This window comes from Gymnogyps californianus, chromosome 12 (genome assembly GCF_018139145.2).
Source record: "Gymnogyps californianus isolate 813 chromosome 12, ASM1813914v2, whole genome shotgun sequence".
In the NCBI taxonomy this organism is placed as follows: domain Eukaryota; kingdom Metazoa; phylum Chordata; class Aves; order Accipitriformes; family Cathartidae; genus Gymnogyps; species Gymnogyps californianus.
Window position 1 is genome coordinate 5,317,909 of NC_059482.1, and position 23,048 is coordinate 5,340,956.

Sequence of the window (23,048 nt, forward strand, 5' to 3'; positions counted from 1 at the left end):
CTATGTTACTGAGAGTGAAGTAGTGCCTCGTTTAGTTATTGTTAGCTGGAGCAACAGAAGCAAGAATGTATGCTTTAAGGGTGGAGGGTTGGAAAGCAGGAAAAGGTGGGGATATTTAAAATTCCTGTAGGAATGGAAACGACCTTCAGAAGTTAAAAATGTTAGCACAAGTTGGAGTGAAGAGGTTACTACTTGATCATATTGCAAAAAAAAGTTTTTTTCTTATATATGAATTTTATCTTAAACATAAAACAGTTTCCTATGCACTTGCACAGTATCAGCATCAGAGCTCAAAACCCAATGTTGGCTTTGACCAATCATACAATGAAAAGAAGGAACATTTATGTCTATGTTTTCTTATAGCCTTAGATATAGGCAAAGCCAAGCCAAGAAATTAACTGATATAATTTATTTAACTGTACATGGTAAGAAGCAAAAATATAGGCAGTATTCTGAAAAGAAATAACAACACCTATCAGATAATACCGAACAGATATAAGTAAGGTAATTACCACAAATTTATCCTTCAAGAACTTCATGCTGCTCACTTTGAAGTTTACTTGGGGAAGGACAGTTTTCAGCTCTCTAAGACTGATACTGGGAAAAAAAAGAAGAAAAAAAAAAAGATAGCAAAAACTCCACAGTTCTGGTGTTATCTAGTCAGCTACTAATATATTTTCTATCAAAACAAAAATGTGACTATTGAAACGTTTTGGGAAGGGCTCATCTCACATAACTGTAAACTTCTATAAACATAACACCTACATGTGAGCAAGCTAGACATGTTTTCTAGTTAGTGGGGAGAAACAGACATTTCAATTAATTTGGGCATCCATATTAGGATGAAAAGAACCATGCTGAAGAGACACCCATTTCTCTCCATCAACAATTAATCAGATCTAGATGATCAGCTTAAATGTAAATGTTTACACATGGTCAGATGAACTGCAGCCTTTCTTCCATTGTTGTAGTCCCACTGAAACTGGAATACAGACACAGAAAACATTATACAAAGGATATACCAAACAGATGACCAAAACCAGAAAATAAAAAGCTCCAGTTTTCAGTACCATTGTAACCTTTTTCTCCAGCTGTTATTCACTTGGATGGTAAAATTGATTCGCAGCACCAAGACTCTCCCCTTCTGCAACATCTGAACATGACCTCATCCTCCTCTCACAACCAAGTCTTCCCAGAGAGAATTGCCTTCCAGGTCTATTTACACAGACCTGCTGACCCTTTTTACAGAGTTTCAGAATGTCCAGTGATATACCAGCAACACTTCAAAAAACAAAGTTTTCTAGATAACAGCAAGACCTTTCAAATAAGACATACTTATTTCAGATTTTAAGCAACACAGTGCTTACATACACCAAGTATTTAAGCAATACTTACATACAAAGCTAAATTTATTAATTGCTGCAACACTTTCTGGCCACACATACTTTCTGGACATATATCAAATCATGTATGATGTATACATCAAACTTCTTTTGTTGAAGGAAGACTTTGTATTAGAAATAAACCTGTGAATAGCTTATTTCGAAAACCTCAATTTCCTTCACATCTTCCAGTTTCCTCATCAACCTCAGATTTTATTCCAGTGTCCTAGGTGCCGCTGCCATAGCATCCTTCACTACAAGCTCAGAGCAGCTCACAATATTTACTATACTTATCATCAAAATGGAAACAGGAGGTAGGGGAATGCTACTATAACTCCTGTATGAACAGAGAGAGAGAGGGTTGATTTCTAAAGGAACTGAGTGTCTAAATGCTTTAAATGTGCCATAGGTACAGGTGAGCCAATCTAACAGCTCACTGTTGTTACAAGAAGCAACCCCAACTCCTCTCCTTGTGCCCCACTCCATTCTCTTGTTGCTATGGTCCCACTGCTTCCATAGGCCAGCTGTGATGCTCATTCAACCTTCTGCTAATCTGATTCAACTTGCTAGGCGAGCAAAAAAACTATGTGGCCGAGAGAGAGATAGAACAAGTTTTCCACTGGCTTCATGAGGTCACCCAGCTCACCTCACGAATAAGAAAAGGGGCTGGAGTACCTGATTAGCAGCATGTAGAGATGGTAGAGGAAAAGGAAAGAGTGAGAGTTCATCCATACAGCAGCACCGAGCTGGTACACCAACTCAGCTGTCTCCTGTAGCCCCATTTCAGTCACCTGCTATTCAACTTGTCTTTGCATAGCAAAGTACGGAAATCAGCTCGCATGTTCTAGGACAGAGTCTCAAACTCTGGGTATACTGGGTAGGCACCGATATGAGGTCTCAACAAGAAAGACCCAGCTTTACAGTGGGGCACGTGAAGGGCACAGGGATAAGACCTAGAGTGGAAGATGAGGGGAATCCATGGCAGCAAAAGGAAGCGGGGAAGAGTCAAGAGAACACAGGCACAAGATCCATGGGTCCTACTGCCAATGCCCACAAAACATTAATGCAATACCAACAGTACCCGAGAAAACAAGGCTAAGGTACTCTGTCTTGACCTACAGTGCAATTCATAAGCCATTAACTCTGCAAACACAGGGTCAGAACAGAGTCACTTGAAAGCAACAAAAACAATTAGCACCTAGACGAAAGTAACACTTCTACAGTGTCCATACAAGCAGGTACCCTGTCAGATATTCTCATCTCCATCGTGTAGAGAGGGAAAGAGGCAAAGCAAGAAGGAACTTAGCCAAAGTCCATGCCAAAGCCAGATTAGAACTCAGGAAATTCCTGGCTTTCCGCCTTGTCGCCAGACCTCTGGAAAAAAACACTACTTTTAAGAGCAAGAATGAGCACTCCATTTGTACCCTAAACACCAAGCACAAGCAATTTCCTCTGGCCAGACAAGTGCAAGCCAAAACAAAGAGCTGGGACTTCATTACCACTGGAAAAAACTCAACCTGTGAAACAGGACTTGCCTGGAAGCCTAACCTTTACAATTAACCTCCCTAGAAACTGCAACACTAAACACAATGAAACTCAGTACAAACTCCTTTCCTGAATTTTTCTAAAAGCATGAATCATCTATCAAGAGAACGAAAAACTGCCCTCTCCACAGTGCAAGTCCCCTTAATCCTAACCAGACTGCCCTGTAGTGATGAAACAATCCTAAAGCAAGAAATGAAACCTCTTCAGCAGACATACTGTCAGCCACAGCTTCTCTATCCTAACATTTGCTTTTGCTTCATGATTCCTGCCAACATATCCCCATTGCAGGGCTAGTTTTTCAAAATACATCAGGAGGTACAAGCCAATACCCAGTAAAAGATGGTACTTTCCCCTTCACCACTCTGGCCAGCTTAGGAAACACCGTTTTGAAATGGCGTCTCGGCTCACACTGAAGCCAGCTGCACAATGCCACAGACTGTCTGCAGAATGGTGTTATTTCCTGCAATAACAGTCTCATTCACACAATGAAACACCACACTTTATTTTGCTTTTAGGAAAAGGCCTAAATGAGAGGAAACGCATGTACTTTTCTACACTGAACTACACCTTAGAATAAAATGCATGTTCCAGACAAAGAGCAAAATCATGGTAAAGTAACAGACATGGGGGAGGAGGGGTTAACATTGCCCTCAGTGTCGCATGATTTCTGGCAACTCTAAGGAGAGGTATGCAGTTGAATTCATTTAAAAAAAAAAAACAAACAAACCAGTCTCCTTTGCTGTGCAACAGCTACAAAGCCACATCACACATGGACCTGAAATGAACTACTGAAACTCAAACATACAAAGCTACACAGCACACTGGGAGCTACAACCTATGGGACTTCTTTCACATGAGAAGCACCAGGTCAGAGGTGATTCTTTGGCTTTGGTCTATTCAAATATGTGGCAAAGAGACAAGCCCATGTAGCCAGGCCAATTGCTAATTAAACACAAAAAAAAAAAAAAAAAACAAAAAAAAAAAAAAGATTTTGCCCTTATTCCAAACCATTAATTTGGCTTCCTTCTACATCTATCCTTAAGAGTATCTTCTGTTTCCCACTGTTAAAGTAACTCTTTCACACAGCGCTACCCTGTCATACCAGTAGTCCTCCTCCTCCTCTCCCCTAATACCCTCAGGTATCTCTGTTATCTCCTCTTCCTCTTAATATTCTGTTCTGTTCTCCTCACAGCTCTGACTCCTGCTGGAAAGAATTCATGTTATTGCTGGGCAACCCTGTCTCTGGATATATCTGACACTGCTGCTATGACTAGTTTCAAAGTAGATACCACACATGCTAGCCATGTTCAGGCCCCATCAGGATTGAAACAAGGGAAGGCTAATCACTTAAACATCTGCCCTGGATCTTTAGCAGCCCACGTTGAACTCTACTTATGCAGCTTCATTGTTACAAATGCCCAAACAAGCTTTTAAAAGCTGGTTCTGGTCTGCCTACATTAGAGTGTAGTCACTCCAATGCAAACACGCTTCAGCAATGAAGGAAGAACTGGTGGCATAGCTGCACAGGAAAGCTCACAGCAGGTTATACAGTCCAAGCTGCTGGGCTCCAACTTGGCTCTGAAAGGGCAAAGACTTCTAATAAAGCAAGCAACCTAACATACCTGCACAGCTGAGCTGAATCTCTACAGTAAGACTGGAGGAAGACAACCCCCTTTCCTCATTCTGGCAGGGTAATTCTAGGCTAAAAGCAAAATTATTTATTTTTCATCATTTGCTTCCTCATTATACCACGTACATGAACATGAGAGAGTGCTACGAACACTTTGTGTTTAGCAAAAGGCAAAAATCAAGTTGTTAAAGCAAGAGCAAATGCCATTTTCAGGGGTCTCATTTCACATCTTGGACGAAGAATTATTTATTTCTTTTCATTCCATGTTAGAATCTGCAATAAAAGTTCACTAAAAACAAACTGAACAAAGAGAGAGCTTCTTACCTATTTCTTCTAGTTTGATCAACAGAATAGATCTGCTTTCTCAGCCAGCTTGTGGAAAAGAGGGAAAAAGAAAAAAAAAAAAGGTTTAATCTAAGAATTATAAAGAAAACACAGCCAATGAAATATCAAAATCCACAGATGAAATTCAATAGAAATATTTAAAAGTCGTAAGATACATGTCTTTTAATAAAGCAAAAACATTTCCAGTGCAGCATCTAAGGATTCAGCCAGTTTTATAACCGTATGTGTAAATATATACTTTTCTGCTGCTTAATACTGCATTTTAAAGCCACATAAACAACACAGGAAGGGGAAGGGTGGGCAGGACAGAAAAGAATAAGCAACCAGAAGCTGTAAAAATATAAGTGGATAAAGCGAGCCAAAACTTCAGCTAATCTAAACTAGAGTAACTCCATCAAGTCAATGATTTATGCCAGCTGAGGCTGCTGGCTCAAAGATCTGTTAGATGCATAAAAATTAAAAATTAGGGGGGAGGGAGAGAGGTTTAGAGAATTTTAAAGAAAATCCTCATTAGACTGCATGTCAGTTTTAGGTGCCCAGCAAAATACTATTAGCAGCATTAATAGTAAATACACACACACGCGCACACACACACACGATTTTGATCTAAAGGATGGACACAGCATGTCATTATTAAGCTTATTCTCAGTCTCTATGGGAATCACTCTGCTGCATAAACATAGCCTGGAACCCAGTAGCACTTTGTACAGCAGCTCGCTGCAATACCATACAATAGATAAGAATAGATAAGAATACTTTCTGCCCAACTGGAACGGCAAGTAGGTAAAGACAACATCAATGTCAAAGCCACAATTTGGTCAGGTAGTAAGCGAGGACAGGGTATATCCTCACAACAGGTAACAGCAGTGACCACAAACAAAAATGTCAGCAGTGACGAAAAGCAATCGGGTACGGAGACAGCATTAAAAGCTTGTCAACAAAACTGGCGTTCTGAGCACAGGTAGTTTCGCGTGCAACATCCTCAGAAGCATTAAGGGCGCAGTTTCACCATCATATGGCTGGCTGCTAAAAAGTAATCCTTAAAAATGTTCATTTTCAGCCTGGCTTTCTGAGTCAGCTGATCACATTGCCATACAATGCCATCGGTCCAATAAAAAGAAGAAACCACAAAAGCACACCTTCGAATTATTGGGACACAGGACACATGGACATCTACTAGAGCAAGCCTACTGTGATTGCATAAGACATCCGAATTTTCCAAGAAGTCAATGCACACTTATACCAGATGTTCTTGTGATCTCATTAAGAGATTTTTGGTTTGGTTTGGGTATACAGAACAAGGTAAATTGCAAGTTCACATTAATGGATGCGGCAGAGTACGATTCCAGAACATGTATACAGCAAAACAGACATGGAGAATTTCCATATGAGCTTTCTGTATGATACACTAACTGGAGAGTAGTTGTTCTTAAGGTAACTCGCAGGCACCACTTGATGCACCTTAAAAATTTCTTTCAGATTTTCCACTTTCAATTCCAAAGAAACGTCAAGTCTCACAAAGTGAAAATATGTCCACATACCTCTCTGTGATCGCAGGTGTGGGAGCACTCATGACCTCTTGATACAAGATATTCAAGCCACACAACCATTTATCAGCGTCATCTTTAGAGTCAGCTGAAAAAAATAATACGCTATGAGAAACATCAAAACAAAATCAACACAAAACCAAGACATAACTTGTGACGTTTAGATAAACCCTAGTATACAAAGCTGCTGATTAACCCTTCTCTTTGATAAATCTCATTGCATAGCTTCATGTTACTAATAATAAAACTAATAAAAAACAGCGAAAATTTGAGGGTGGGAGGGTTAATTCTGGAAGCTCTGTCAAAAAATACCTCCTTTTAGAAGTCTGCTTATCAGGGCAGGCAAGTTTCAATATCTCAGCAGAAAGACTATGGAACTACTGCTGAGCTCTTGTAGTAATACAATCAAAATTCATTTTATCTTCTACCTTCAAAGTGGCAAAAGCCCAGGGACCTAGATCTAGACCAACTTGAAGGGCATAGACAAAAGAACTCAGTGTGTTATAGCATAAAGCTAGTTCATTATATTCCAAGCAACCTCCAAGAAAATTGTAAAGTACTGGCTTTTGATGGACATAACCACCTCCTGTCTGTCCTAACCATGCCTCTAAACACAGATTGTTCCAGACTGGACTTAGGCAAGAGGAACAGGAAGGGAGCAATGTACAAAACTGGTGTAGCTTATACAGAACACATTTTAATACTAGTTAAAAAATGGTCTAAAATTCCTTACACAGCTTAACACTAGAAGCCAGGTACACCTTCACTCCCAACCTTACAAATTGGCTTATCACTGTCTTGTTTTGTTTTAAATGTAGTTTGCCTTTCCATTTCCCAAACCAGCAGAGTCCTCCACATCATTTAATGTGATCGCATTTGGTAATGCTTCAACCCAGCTGAAGCAAGATGATGAACTGCGTGCTGGGTATAGCCTTTCCTAGGGAATACCAGTTAAGCTGAAACCAATTTTTTGGGCCTTGGATGAGATGCTACCATTACAGCCTTCAGTTGGGCAAAGTCCATTTGCTTTAGCATGCCGGTTCTGAAATTTCATGAAGGCATTCTTCAATTAAATGAGTTCTGAAAAATTATTTTCACACAGGAGCTGTAAATGTGTGCAAATTCTTTTAACTGCCTTCAAAGCAAAACAGTTTCTCAAAAGATGAAGATTACATTTTTTTTAAACATACTTTCAAACAATGCTTTATCCCCCAAGGATGAAGCTAGAGTCCAGCCTCAGCTCCCCATGGAAATGTTTTTCAATTAGTTACAATTTCGGAAAGAACACCCACTACTACTGCCAAACCAATTCTCCCAAGACAAATCTGCCGTTTATGACAGCTACCATTCCCTTTAAGTAACAATTTTTTTATATTGTTTTAAGAAACCACGACAAAGCACTGTAACAAGGAAAAGGATTTCCCCCTTAATTGAAAGTTGTATCATCTTGTTCTGCAGTTCAGCATTATGGCAACATATCTCATGGTACCAAGTTTTTTCAAAGTATTGGCAGAGGCCTGGTTTTGAGAACCACCATGGAACAGGGACCGGGGGGTTGTTGAAGGAAATCAATCTGAAGTACCTGGCACACTTAAGCACACTTAAGTACAGCCACTTACTCAAAATTTTCATAGACTTCAGTCAACAATGGTAAAACTTATTTAAAGTTAAAAGCCTACAATAGATTAGTCACAAGCAGTCTTTAATTTCCAGTGCATCAGACTGCACAAAACTGTCTTCTAGTACTGCAATCTATAAACAATTAATTCCATTTTAAAAAAAGCTAGTTCGCATTAAAATGCTTACAAAGCGCTCCCCTCTTCTCCCATTAAGATTTTGCAATGAATTTAATGATTTAAATGGACAAGCGTGTTCCTGCACAGGACAGAGCGCACTACCACTCCAAATAAATCGTCTGTATGATTCTAAACCAAGGATCCATCTCAAACTTTTTAGAACGGAAATCACTTCGTAAACTCCACTAGTCAGAAACTGTATTCAGCCTGCACTATAAGAATTTATATCCCTTTTCATTTCAAAATCTTTGGTTTTGCGACCCTGGATAATCTCACCTGAAATAAGAAGTGCCCCAACTCTTTCCACAGATACAGGATACAACTTCCCTCTGTTTCACATGGATCTCTTCATTTTCAATTTATCGCCTTCCAATTTTATTTATGGTCCCCTAGTACTTCTTTAGAAGAGGTTCAGTATTATCAGGTGACATGCACACATGTAACCCAAACTAGAACTTCATTCTTCCAAATTAGTCTGCAATTGCTTACAGGTGATAGGAAAGTTTCTGTGATACAGCTGTAGTCTAACTCTTCATGGCTATTGTTTCCAGAATCGTTTTGGCCAGACTAAAAATGCCAGGGCAATATTCTGGCCACACTGAAGACAATAGCAAATCCTTTGCCGACTTTGAAGAAGACAATGTCACCTCCACTCTTCAGTGTTGAAAACCTTACTAGAGATATTTAACCAGCCAAAGTCTACCTTGCTAGAAATGATTGAGCAAATCAGAAACTACACTCACACGATACACTATTTGAAAGCAAAACATTACAAATGCAGCAGTTCATAGATATGAAGGGCCGAGTAAAAGGTCTATCTCCAGATTTTAAACATCTGGTGCACTCCTGAACTGCAGAAGTCAAAACCACAGTATTCTTTGCATTACTGTTCCATCAATGTATTTGATTTGTTCAACTGGTAGGTTTAAAGGAGAAACAAAGAAGAAAAAAGTACCTGCTAAGCTTAAGGTGTTGAGGACAAACTGGGTACCATAAAAAATAGTAAAGCAGTGTTCTTCTCTTTGCTTTGCTTTGCAACGCTCAAAGTCCTTTGAATTCTTTCCTGGGCGAATTTCTTTTATTTCCATCAGATCCACTGAAAGGAAACAACATTCAGTCAGTACAACTGCACTTATGTTCCAGCACAGCCTGAAACAATAAGATGAACAACTCAAAGCATGCATACATATATAAAATATCTATATAAACTTACAGATCTTTATTGGGCAAGAAATGCAAGTTGCACCAGCTTGCAATCCACGAATCCACGACTAAATACATTACTCACTAACAGACAACAGTAGAAAAGGACCAAAAGAAGAAGAAAAGTAACTTGTCATATTTTTATCATTTCACTATCACTGATTATCCACGGACAAAGTGTATACACATAGCCCCTTTGGGTTACAGAAGACATGATTTCACAAATGGCATTTACTCTAAGCAAGAAATTCCCAATTGCCATGACAACTGTTCAGAAACAAAAAAGAAAAGATACAACTTCTAACTTACCCACCTAAAAATTATGCATCAGATCTTAGTCAGTCAGCTACCCTTGTCAGCTAGTGAGCTAGTATAGTCACTGGCACATGTAAGAAAAATATTTAAAGCAGGAATATAAAGAGAAAATCCAGCCTAATAATTAAAACGTTTGTGAGTTTTTTCCTGGTCAACTCCAGAGAGATCTCTGTCATTTAACAACCTGTTGTATCACCTTCAACTTGCTGCTTTCTACAGAACACAGGTATGTATTAGAGTATAGCAGAACAGGAACACTGCACAAGCACACATTTTCGCAAGTCAGCTCCCTTTTTATCAAACCCTTGTTACGTGGCCTGCATAACAGTAGTGAGACAGCACTGAAATAGAAATATGTGCACTCTCAAGATAAGATACTTATTAGAAAACTGAGGAAGTGGTTTTGTTCTGCCTGTGGACCAGACAAATAAACAGCTCTTCCCACTTCTGGACAGTCTTGACTTACAAGCTACAGGATGAAGACTGAAGAAAAACATTTCATGGCTGCTCTTGAAATGTGTTTATCAGACCTAGCAAGATCCAAGGAAAAGAGCTGAGGGTTTCTGTCCATGCATTTAAGAACGTCACAATATAAAAACCCCTGTTTTAAATGAGCACCTCATCAGTAACAGAAAACAGATAATAACATAATGAAAAAGCAACTCTGCTGCCAATGGAGGGGGAGCTGAACACTGGTTAAAGCTTTGGCCTGTGTAACACTGGGTTTCTATCATGCCAACAGGGAAAGGAGGGAGAGACAAGCAAGGAAGTTCATCAATAAAATCCTGATAATGAAACATTAATTCATCTTGGAATTTCTTATTCTCTGCAAAGTATGCCAGGCCAAACTTTCCATCAGACACTCCTTTCTCCCAGTCATCAAACAACTTGCCTTGGGAAAATGGGACCTCAAAGGTTAACCTGAACTAATCATAGGACACAAGCATCTTTCTTAAACTAATTTTTCCAAGTGTAATTATCTTCAACATAGAGCTTTTAATGTCTCAACCTCCGTGTCTCAGCCACCCTCTCAAACCATGAAAACATCTCCTAAGATCTGCATATCTGATTAGCTAGGGGCCCTAAATTTAGACGCAAACTTCTAAAATAAATTCATGACATGACCATAAATGACCAGCAACCAAAAGCTCCTACTGATGACTCTGATCCCCTTATCATCCAGAGTCTCACTTAGATCCCTAGCGCTGTATCCAAACTTCCATCCCAAAATGCGACCATCTGAAAAAGATGATCTAAGCACACTAATTCATGTTAATATCAGCAGAGAAGAATCAGGATGCAGAGATAGAAAGTACCCAAATGGAGAGGGAAGGAGGTTGCATGGCTGCAATAAACAGCATGGGACTGCGCACCATGCTGGCTCATTCTAATCATGGGCAAGAGCAACCCCAGTCACCTCTTCTGCTTTCCCTTCACCCAACAAACCCCTGCTGAAAAACACAGTTTTAACTTCAAAGTGAAGCACACCTTCCATTTCAGACTCCTATAAATCCACACATATGAACATCATACCACAAAGACCCCCACAAAGAATAACTACAAGCAGCGATAAAACAGATTTCACAACCTGTATTGCTGTTGTCATTTCAAGTGGCTCTTACCTCATTCTGACCTCTGAAACAAACACACAAACTTACTCAATGTCTCCCCTCAGTTACATATACTCACTACAGTTCTTTTCCCTGCATTACAACCTTTCAACCCTACCATCCCATTCTCCTGCGTGAACGTATGTGTATATGCATATAGGCACGAGGATTTTTGTATGCACAGGTTTCACACTGGTAACCATATTATTGTTTCTCTGACTGGTCTTTGAAAAAGCGATTACCCTAATTGCTAAACATTCAGTAAACAGAGGAATGGTTCAGCAAGAGAACAAAAGGGGGGGGGGGGAGAGAAAATATTTGCATAAAAACCCCTCAAATTCAGAATTTTACATTCTTGTACTTTTCAGGCAACATATTATATACGTCCTACAAAATTCTGGCAAGATATCATTACATTTACTTAAATAATACATGAAACAGATGTACAAAACACAAGTTTTATTAAACATGCTTTAGATTTTCACAGAAAGAAAGATATATTATATGTTATAGTTTCAGAAAATGAGTAGAAACTACCTGCATATATTTTAATGACATTTTATAGCGTCATTTCGGATGTATTATTCTATATTATTGAAAGAAAAGCCAAGGCAGAAAATCAGAGGGGAAAAAGAGAGACATGCACAGCAAGCATAAATTTTGGTCTTGCGCTAAGCTCTGCTGTCTCCCCAGGTAGCCCGGAGCTGCCTGGCACCCTCCACACGATGCCCACTAAGTCCAGAATGGCTGATTCCAACTGAACTGAGAAAGGAACAGGCCAGGAAAAGCTGCAACGTGTTTCAGACTCAGATTAGTAAGTCAACTGTACCAACTTCGCTGTTACGCGGTTACTGTGAACTTTTTACAGCACAATTTGTCACTGAACAATTAAAATGTAACTTCATGCCTGTGCCAGAACTACAAGCACAGCGCCTCGGACACTCTTATCTTCTTACTGCCTTGAAGTACTGGAGCCTTCCTCTTTCTCAATCCCACGCACAAATTGCAGAGCCTTATCCTGACCTGGCTTCACAGACAGGTATTCCTGGGGCCTGATACACCTGAAAAAAGCACAGACCTGGACATATGCATCTTGCAGTGTCAGATCAAATTCAATATACTTGCAGGTGCGATTTCCATAAAATAGTGCAAGAAGATTAATGCATTTCCCAAGGAAACATAAATCAAAGTATGCCCTGTAGAGAAGTTGACTCACATCCAGCAAGACAAGGAGGACACTCCCAATGCATTCAGTCCCCAGCCAAACAGTTTAGAAGTCTAGTGCCACTCTAAAAACCCCACAATACTAGTTTACATTTCATCCATTCGTTTATGTGGTTATTTCCACAGGTTAAAAGGATCTCCTTGGCAGCCTCATCAGTCACCTATTGATTCTGACAACTCCCTCAAGTGGCTCTTTAACGAGACCGGACTCCAAGGCACCTTCAATTACCATCCTGTTTCAGGCTCTGATCTGGACATGCAGTACTTGTGGCAGTTCAGAGCCTGAAGCTGCTAAACTTCAGCTCCTGCTGTTGTGTGTTGTTCGGCAAATCAGTTAATTCAATGGATCATTACACTACTACATCACTACTTTCCAAAGACTACACAGATTAATTGCTCAGTGCCTTCCAGAGCACCTGCTAGAGCTCTTTACTGCCATAAACTTAACAATAAACTTGATCCTCGACATCTCCACTGATCTCCATTCAAATAACCTGGCAGTAGTGATCACATTTAGTCACACACTTATAGGTATGAATTGCTGTTACCTTTCCTTCAGTTACACCTAAAGGCAGACGGTAAAACAGAACTTGGATTCCACTACAGCAGGTGCTGTGCAAGCTGAGTAGAAGACAAGACATAAGGTAAGCACAGGTAGACAATGATGTGAACAGGAGAACTGCAAAAAACATTACATTGTACACAACACTGTGCTTCTCACTCCAGAAGAAGAGAACAAACCAGCACTGCTATTCAAAGGGAGAAATTCTGCCTCTGTCCACCCCCGCACTCACACAACACCCAGCTCTAGTTGGGAGTGCAACTGTTCAGCACCCAAACAGACAACTGAGTTAGGGAATGGACCCCGCTTAAAACCAGCCAATGCCAACAGCAGAACACCTTCTGTTAGCTGGAGGTGCCCATGTAAGTTCACTGTAGGAAGGCATGTTTGTAAAGACCAGCTTCGGTCAAGTCAGGTAATTTTAGGCTGGAAAGTCAGGCAGATTGTATATAAATGGGGTAAGTCAAAAAACCTTAGAGGCTGTCAATCTAGCGAGGTATCCTTGACAGAAAAGTCTTGATAAATAGCGAAAAAGTTCAACTGAGACTGGAATTACGGACTACAGAGTCTTGTAAGAGACGGCTCCTGACTCGAAGTTCGAAGTCCCCAGGAGTCTTTCAGTGTCTGTGGCCACAAATGATGCCTGGATCAGAGCTCAGTTATGTACTTAATGAAGGAGAAGAAAAAGCCTACAGAGAGATTCAAAGGAGGCTTAGAGAGTCAAAAATCAGGCCATGAGCACTATTTACTTCAGCAGGTATTTTCAGTAAGTCTCAAGAAGGCTAAAGGGAAACTACTGGCAATGTTTCGGAGAGGAAAATAAGGGACTCAAATCACCTAAGTGCTGTGGACCGAGACATGGGGTAGGCATTCTCTATATGAATATATTCGCATTTTCATGTGTATATATATAGCACAACATTCTGCACTTAAGAACCAGTTTTCAGAATCCATATTTTTTTTTTCAACAATTTGCATTACAAAATATTCCAAAGAAGCTTTCATTTCGGAAAGGCAGAAACTGCCCCCTGCAACATCGGCTATGTGCAAATGAGTGCCCAGTGAATGAAGAAAGCCTTTAGTATCCTTTTGCAAATGTACTTCACGGTGGTTAGCGAGGACAATGGCTTTGTTCTCACTTCTGCAGAATTAAAGATTAACTATACAAGGTGTGTCTTAACAGCCTGTTTTATTCAGAGCAGCAATGAAATACGGATCTTGTGCAACTCTAAAGGGAACAAGGTGAGGCTTCTCTGAGAGAAGGACAAAGTCACATGAAAGCAGAAATCTCCTGCAGCATGACAGTACAGATGTGGCATGGAAATTAATTCAGCTCATACAAACAGTGGAATTTAGTGTGACATTCAGTGGCCCAAGGAAGGCGTTACAGGTAAACCACAAAATTATCTGAAAACACAGTTACAAGGATGGAACATGAGAAACAGTGCAGTGCATCTTGAGAAAGCACACATGACTACCTTTCCAAGGGGTCCTCTGGGGATTTAGCTGTGTGACTGACGTAAGCTTTAAAGAAGTGCACCTTTTAAAGCCATAGGTTTTTAAGTAATCAGGTCACACAGAGCTGTCACGTACAGTAACAAGTTACCATTAAATTAATAATTTCTCACTGGACTGCTCAGTAGAGCAACAACACATGACAGCCCTTCCCAGTTTGACCTCTGAATTCAAGGGGCCATACATCTCAAATGGCTATTGGTTTCATATTAAAAATTAAAAGACACCTTCATAAAATGAGATAAGAATAGGGTAAAAATTTACATATGCGCCCATAAAAGTTCACATTCTACTCCATGCAACAAAACAAAACAAAAATGTTGCCATGTAAAACTCTGACTTTGGGGAAGGTGTACTGGAGTACCTACATCTCGCACTCACTTTGATCAATCACATTAGGGGTGCTCAGGTCTATGAAGTTCATTCCATCCCCGTTTCGCTGGCTGGCCATGACAGGAAGTCTGGTCGTTGTAAGTTAGCATTAAACATTGCAGAACTGAGCTGCTAAAGGGAAGAAATGATTTGAAAACAGCTAAAGGCTACACACGTTCATTTTTTCATTTGACCACAGAAACCAAGCTCTAAATACTCAGCTGAAGACTTACACAAAGATCCCCTGGGTAACAACTGAAACACAGCAATTTCAACACAGAAAAAAGGTGAATTTTAATGTTCCTTTGAAAAGATACTCCACAAAGAGCAAGAAGTGGATTCACTTTTGCAATGACATTGGTTTTTAACAGTATTCAGAATACAGAAAGAAAGTTACAGAATATGGACTTGGAGTTTTCAGTGTGAGTTAAGTTTATTTATTACTTTATGTCTGAAACAGTAAGGAAATTCAGACAGAAACAAATTCTGCTAGCAGTAAAAAAAAAAAAAGTCACTACTAGAAACTAGCAAGGTCAAGTCTAACATTCAAGCCAAAAGCACTTGTTTCACACTCCTCAGCAGAATATGCAGATACTCATCACTTCTCCCAGAAAGGTACAGATGCTGTAAATGTTTATACCATCTTCTCCAAAGGAAAAAAAAAAAAAAGTTTTCCACCACAGAGGAAGTTCACATTGGTATTAATAATTCTACTAATTAAATGACTTAGCTGTTTAACCTATGGGAAAGAAAAAAAAAATCCCCCATCTATGTTTAAGAATGTAAGCCACTTGCATAAATAGTCTCTTAGGTGTTAGTTTTTTAAGTCTCCCAATGTATCTGACTGCCAAAAGGATGCACGGAACCAAAATTTGCTCTCTTTGGCAGGTCATTTTAGCAAAGATTTTAAAAGCAAAATTAGCAAAATTTAATTTCAGGGAAAACATGCTACAGGATAAAATTCACAAAATACAACAATAAAGATTAAAAAAAAACCCAATCCTTGTTACCTAGAACAGCACCACCTGTGGCAACATACATAAGACTGACATTACATTAAATTATGCATCCCTGCATTTCACCTCACCCTGTAAATTGTATGTGGCCTGATCTGGTCCTGTTATCTACATGACTATATTATAGATGCACTGCTTCTCCAATGAGCTTTGATCATTAAATATCCAGGTGCAACATTTTGCAGAAACTAGTGATTTCTGCTTGGCAATGTAACACAATCTGAAAACACAAACACACTGCAATCTTGCAGATCGAGAAAAAACAGAGCAGCTCCCACAGGTTCTAATTCTACACATAATGTGAATTTACTAAGTTAGTTCTTTGTTTCCATTCACCCCTTTTCTTAATATACTCGTGAAACATGCAAATTCAACTTGGTTTCATGGGGGTTTTTTTAAATCATATTCTAGAGGACAAATTCTGTAAAATATCCTCTTTTCAGCAGGAAGAAAATCTCAAGTGAATTAACAATCTTTGATAATTCTTTTTCATAGGTTAGATGAAAGATCAGTAACACTAATTTGAGATGGCAAATGTATTCAAAAAGTGGGCCACAGTCATTTTGTTCTACAAACTCTGGAAAAATATTACAGAAAAAATAGGAGAAGAGAGACTATGTGAAATTATCAGACCATGTTAATCCTAAAATAAAGTGTTATGCATTGTCAGTCATACTTTTCTATTAAAAATGAAAAAAGGTGTAAGATAGCCCTACTGCATTAATAAAGGTCTGGACCGAAGAAAAAAGAAATGGTTACTATGTGTTATACTGAGGCACATCATTAGCATTAAAAGCCTCAATTTAAGTAGCCTTTATTCCTCTGCTTCATAATTTTGCAATTACATTGCCAAGAGGTCTGCATCTCTGCCGTTCCCAAACACAGGTATTTCATCCTCTGAGAAACAGAAATTTTTCAGAATAAATTAATACTAACACATTTACTGCCTCTTCTCTTTCAAGATTACCTATACCCTAACCCCTTGGTCTACATACAGAAAGAGCATTTTAACAGCTGATATATTATATGACCTTTTCCTAAACATGGCCCTCCAATGCTTTAAACCTACTTCTTGTTGTGCGCTTGCATAACTAAATGGTCACTAGATGTTTTTCTTGAGTATTTTGCAATAAATCAAGAACATCAAAAAAGATAGGTCATCTTTCTTTTCCAAAGACTAAGGGATTTAAACCACGTTTTAATCATTTTACAAAAGCAGGTGACCTCTTCACATGAAAAAAAAAAACCTAGCTGATCAAAAAAAAGAGAAATCATCTTATGTCCTCAACAGAATCTTCCTTGAAATGTGCATGCTTGTATTACAGAGAAACACACACTTACACATTCGAGGAAGGCACCACAGATTTCTCAGAGCATAAATTCTCCTGGCTGTGAATCATCACTTAACACAAGGATTCATGGAAGAGTATGCAGAAACTCACATATTTTCCAGTGACTAATCAAACTCTAGTCACCACAAACTTTCCCTTTATAATTGTCCTTAAAGCACTTTGCATGCGATAAAGAATAAAATATCCATGATGGATCAGCTTCGTGGAGATCTACACCTTGCCACCTACTTGCTCCACAAGCTTAAATACCGTAACCTCATTGAGCCCTAATTCATTCACGTGCATATAAATGTGTATACCACAATATGAGGAGATTTGGGAGGCCTTCTTTGGTAGTACTGAAATGTACTCTCAGTCAGCAAGCCCCCGGTGCCAGTCGCACAGACATGTCTCTTAGCAGAGCACTGACGAGCACTTCTCACTCTTGGCCACCCCTTCCTTCCCCTCTGCCATTCACTGCAGTCCAGTATTTCCCTCCACCGCTATCTCAGCTATGACAGTACACTTGTTTGTGGGCCATTTGGTATCCTAGCAAAGAAACAGCACAGCAGAGTAGCTGACGTGGAGGCAGAAGTGACCCCCAGATACCAAGGGATGTACAACACACATCCATTGTGTGGCCAGCCTGTGACAGTGTGAAGCGCAGAGAAACAGCACAGGGTGTGTGTGACCCCAGGGCCACCATGCGGACCCATGCGTAGTTGTAAAGGGTAAACATAAACAATAAAAATACACAGCAGAACCATAAGGAAGTGACACGCTAAGCAACACACTGCAATAAATCATGCTGGTATGTCACAGCTTCACAGTCATGTATCTAGTATGCATAAATTAGTTTCTGCAAGAAAAGGGCCCATTACAAATTAAACAAGCAAATCAATTCCCTCTGTACAAGGAAACTGAAGCTTCCTTCTCTGATGTGTTGGTAAAGCAAAAGTTAGTTTAGCTTTACTATAGTTACCAAGATCTGTAGTTCTTAAATCGCAAACCCATGAACATACAATGGTCAATAAAACCTATGGGTAAACGATCCATAGCCAAGTCATACTGGGTCCCACTTGCACAAGCTATAACTCGATGAAAAACACATTCTTCCACCACACACTTTCCCCTGCTACATAATCAAGGTTGCCAAATGCCTTCCCTAGCACCAGGCAGCTTCTAAGTCAGGCTGTGCTACAGCAAGGAAAAGTGGTGGGGGAAGACTGTGGTCCACCCTAGACTTGTAAGAGATTTGCTTATTTTTCCTGGCAATGGTATCTGATACCAGCTGCAAATCTAGTGCCATGGGTTTTAGACCCATGGTCCTGCAAAAACTGCTCCTTTATTTCTGTGCTGTCTTTTACACTCAAAATTCCTCTCAAAGTTCAAATTACATTTTTACATTTACGATGCTTTGCAACAGAACTCCCATACTTAAACCCACTGTATAGATGAAAGAAACAAAGCACAAAAACCCCACGCTGCCTCAGAGTTAGGAAGCTGGTGTTATTATGCTTTTTATACATTCAATGGCCAGAGCAAGACTCCAGCGGACAGTAATTCAGAGCAGGAACTAAACTTTGCTCTGGAGGAGCCTTTCATACTCTCAACTGACTATCTGGGCAGACAGGTGAGACTAGCCTTGTAAGTTATCTGCTTAATATTAGGCTGTGAAAATATCACCTCAAAGTTATGTCACACACAGTCAGAAATACCATTCCTATTTATAAGCCTCACTCCCCAAGACCTCTGATGCATTCTGCATCAGGGTCACTAACCTTTCGCCGGGTCAGTCTATCCATGGGGCAGTACTATTGCAACACTCACCAAAACTTACTGCTCATCCAAGAAACGAAGCAATTTTCTCCTACTGAAATCAATGACAGGGGCTCCACTGAAAGAGCATTAGTGTGCATACTAAGAAATATAAATGAGGGAAAAAATCCCACAATGGCTTCAAAGCATGGGTGATCTGATGAAGTATTAATATCACACTGCAACATACACAGCACAACGGGGCGGGGGGGAGGAACACCACACAGCTCCTCAAGGGAAAAATATCTGTCATCAGAAGTTAAACCAATCTTTTGGCACTGATGACCTAGGTAACTTAGGATCAACAGCACTGAGATTCTGAGCCCCATGAGCCGTCCCATAGCCCACCTAGCAAACTTTAGGTTATCTTTAACAGTTTAAAATGCGAACAATGCAGAATACAAAGAAATGCCATTAATAAGTAAGAGGTAGAAGAAAAAGCTCCGACATTTTGTAGCCAGCGTCTACAAGTATTTCCCTCAGATGATCTTAGAGCTATTAGGGCATCTAAAATGTCTCTATGTATAGAACAATAGCAAGATGACTAAAAGAAGCCCAAGCATGGGTGAACACAGTCACATCTAGCTCAGACCTGCTTCCTTCAGCTATTTGCATAGCTCTCTGCAGGCCCACATAAGGAAGCACATGTTGCTGGCATTCATTTTAATACACTAGTGAAACCCTGCATGCCAAACATCCGCGATAAAAACATTTCTCAAAGGTGCACTGCTCCCTTCTATCCATTTTGGTTTTGACAATGGGTTGTGTTGGACCCAGCTGACGTAGGAAAGGCATACATAAGGTACTCTGTAGTCTCAGCAGGTGGCTAAAAGAGCAGCAGCACTAAAAACCTTCCCAGCCTCCACTAAACCTGAAAAACACTCCAGGACGGGCAGCCCCTCTCTTTCCATTGTTAATCTTTCCCCTTTCATCTAGAAGGAAACTTGAAGCTCCCACAAAATGGAAAACATGGACAAATTTTATTTAACTTTTCTTGAGAGATGCTCATTTCCCAGTCTCTCCTAACTTTACAGGCTAAAAAGAAAGACACCCCACAGTCACTTAATCTTTGTCTGGGCCTACAAAGCATTACATTTTACAACAGCAGAATCACAGTAAACCCAAGAAACGCAGATTGTACAAGAAGATCAGAGTTTCCTTACAAACAGCAAAATCTACTGTCTTCATCAAGTCTGATTAGCTTGGACAAGCTCAACAGCCAGCTTGACCTCATGGAAATTGAAATACCATCCAAGAACTCACTTGACTTGAACAACTCCTGGCTGCACAGCTCTACAGGAAAGAAAGACTGTTCACCCACAGGTTACCAACACCGTTAGGACAACTCAGGAAGGGTGTGGGCAGACACTGATGGTTGCTCCTTCCCCTCTCTTGCAGGTGGGCAGCGAGGACTAGCACTAGTAGAAGAGCTGGTACATAATGCTCCCTCTTTGAATTGTAAAGCTAGAACTTACCAGAAGCTAAAATAAAACCCTGTATTTGAAGAATTAAGAAATTGTGTAGCACCATTCTCAGCACCACAGTAACTCCCAAGCTAAAAAAAAGTGACCAAAAACCTCAGTTGTTCTATTAACTGAGGGGACTTACTTGATACGTATCAGCATAAAACTTGGCCTTTTGATCTACTGTTGAAATAGCATATCCTTCCCAAAAGGACATAACCAACCTGTATTCTTTCATTTAGAGGAAAATACAGAGGTTTCTACCCAGTTCATTTTTGTTAGAAAATTCCTTTTGCATATGGCAACTCCAGTCTTTCAGAAGGTCAGTGTAAAATCTCCAGCACTTAGACATTGTGTGGTCTGAGCCGCACAATGAAGACAGAGGCTGTTTAAACCAGATTTCCTAGCCTTTGTATAGCCTCATTTCTTACCACACCAAAGGCCTGGGTCTAGAAAGAGTTTTCTAAAGAAAGGTATCTCCATTTTACTTACTCATCCAGAGAAACACATCTGCACTGAGCAGGAAACAGCCATAATTTTAGCTACTCTTTCACTCTATTCTAAACAGAAATGCTGACAGGTTTTCAATGAAAGGGACCCTTTCAAGAGTAATGCAATTTAAAATACACAGTATTGCCACATTCGGGGCCATGGGGTTGTCTAAACATTTATATGAGTATAGCTAATCCTACATCTCCCTTGCATGGATCAATTTATGCCAGAATAAGAGTAGCTGCCTTTTTGTTCTTTTGAGACTTAACTTAAACCACTTCCAAAATAATATTAACCAAATTTGAAAAAGGCCCTTGTAATAATTATAAGCAACTCTGGCTTAGGGGAATTTGAGTGTCCTTCACACATTTACAGTTCACCAGCAAGAAAATCGGCACTATGACATCCAAAATTCCCAACACTATACAGATCAGTTAAAGAGAGGAAAAAAAACCTTTTTTTCTTAATTTCCAAGGGAACAGTATTAAAATAAAGTATAAAAGTTGGTCTCCATCTTCTCTATCTATTAGCAGCCTATTTTTGTGTCCCAAAGCTTAAGAACTCTCCTCACTATCTGATTTAGAAACACAAACCTCATAGCAGATGCAAACATTCAGTTTTCTGCCTTCTGTAAAGAGTAGTTGCCAAATTTGAGTTAAAATGGCATACACACAACAGGAAGCCATCTTAACTTTCCTACCCATACAGAATATTAATTCTTATTGGACCGTAGCACATGCAAATAGCAACCATTAAGGTCACATACGAATATTATTTCTTGTACAGCACAAGCATATTAAACAATATAACACTTGAGATGATAATTCTATGCCCTCAGCCACTACAAAAAAAAAAAAAAACCACACAACCAAAAATGTTGTTTTTATTTTTCACAAAGTCAACACAATCCACCAGTGAATACTTGGGGTCATTCATATATACAAGGCAAAACAACTTTTCTCCTACCACAAAGTTGGTACCACCTCCTCCGTACAGCTCCAGAGAAATAAAAAATTTTAATTCCCCGTCATCGGTATTCAAGAAGCCCATCCATTCAATTATCAAATATGAAAGCTTCAAATCCATAATTTTTCCACTATTCAAGCAAAAAGAAAGCCCGAGTCTCAGTCAAAAGAAGCCATAGCAACATTTAAATAACTAAATAAATAAATTAAATATTTCCTTCCTCTTCAGCAACAACACTGTCAGCAAGTTAAAGCTGGGTTTAAAGTGACTTTCATTTCAAGTAGATCAGATACAGTTCGTGGTAAATTGTAACAACTGTTCATATCATATTCTGAAACAATGCCTGCAAAATACATCTTGGTTTTTGGCAGATTCATTGCTTTTTAAGACAACAAAATAATATTTTGCATATTTGTGCTTTAGAGTACGACCTAAAGTTTCCATCGTTATAAAGGTCACTTAAATGTTGCTCAATTAAAAAAACTGCTACTGTACTACAATTTTCAGGGAGAGACGCAGATGGCCTTTGGGTAAGTCACAGGTCTGGAGCTATATTCCCTGTTCTAGTCATGACTGCCTGTGTAACTAGAAGGAAGTCATTACACTGCTGGATTATCCAGGTGTAAGAGTCAAATTACCATATTCACCTTCTTTTAAAAGTGTTAAAAACTATGCATAGAGCAAACTATTTAATTATCAGGGCGTATTACCACAAACACACAGCACCCCCAGGAAGCTTTGATAAAAGAAGATTACAAGTCAAGCACTGAAAAAGTTGACCCCAAAATCTGGAATGCACAGCCTGTACAGCTTTAAATTCGGCCCCTCTGTGCAAATGGCTATGATAAGTCTTCAACTACTTGATCACATACTGTTTTTGCCAGAGGACTCTAATGCCTCGTTCACCCACTAAGTG

The 23,048-nt window shown here is 39.6% G+C and overlaps 1 protein-coding gene across 1 annotated transcript in view; it reads right to left on the minus strand.

Annotated features, from left to right (window-relative positions):
• The window catches only part of PLCG2 (phospholipase C gamma 2), a 57,779-nt gene that overhangs the window by 32,488 nt on the left and 2,243 nt on the right, over nucleotides 1-23,048 (minus strand). Inside the window, exons 2-5 of the mRNA XM_050903942.1 lie at nucleotides 9,201-9,341; nucleotides 6,444-6,537; nucleotides 4,882-4,929; nucleotides 513-597 (exon numbers count right to left, since the gene is read on the minus strand). Coding sequence (XP_050759899.1) covers nucleotides 513-597; nucleotides 4,882-4,929; nucleotides 6,444-6,537; nucleotides 9,201-9,341 — 368 coding nt within the window. The remainder of the gene's footprint in view (nucleotides 1-512; nucleotides 598-4,881; nucleotides 4,930-6,443; nucleotides 6,538-9,200; nucleotides 9,342-23,048) is intronic.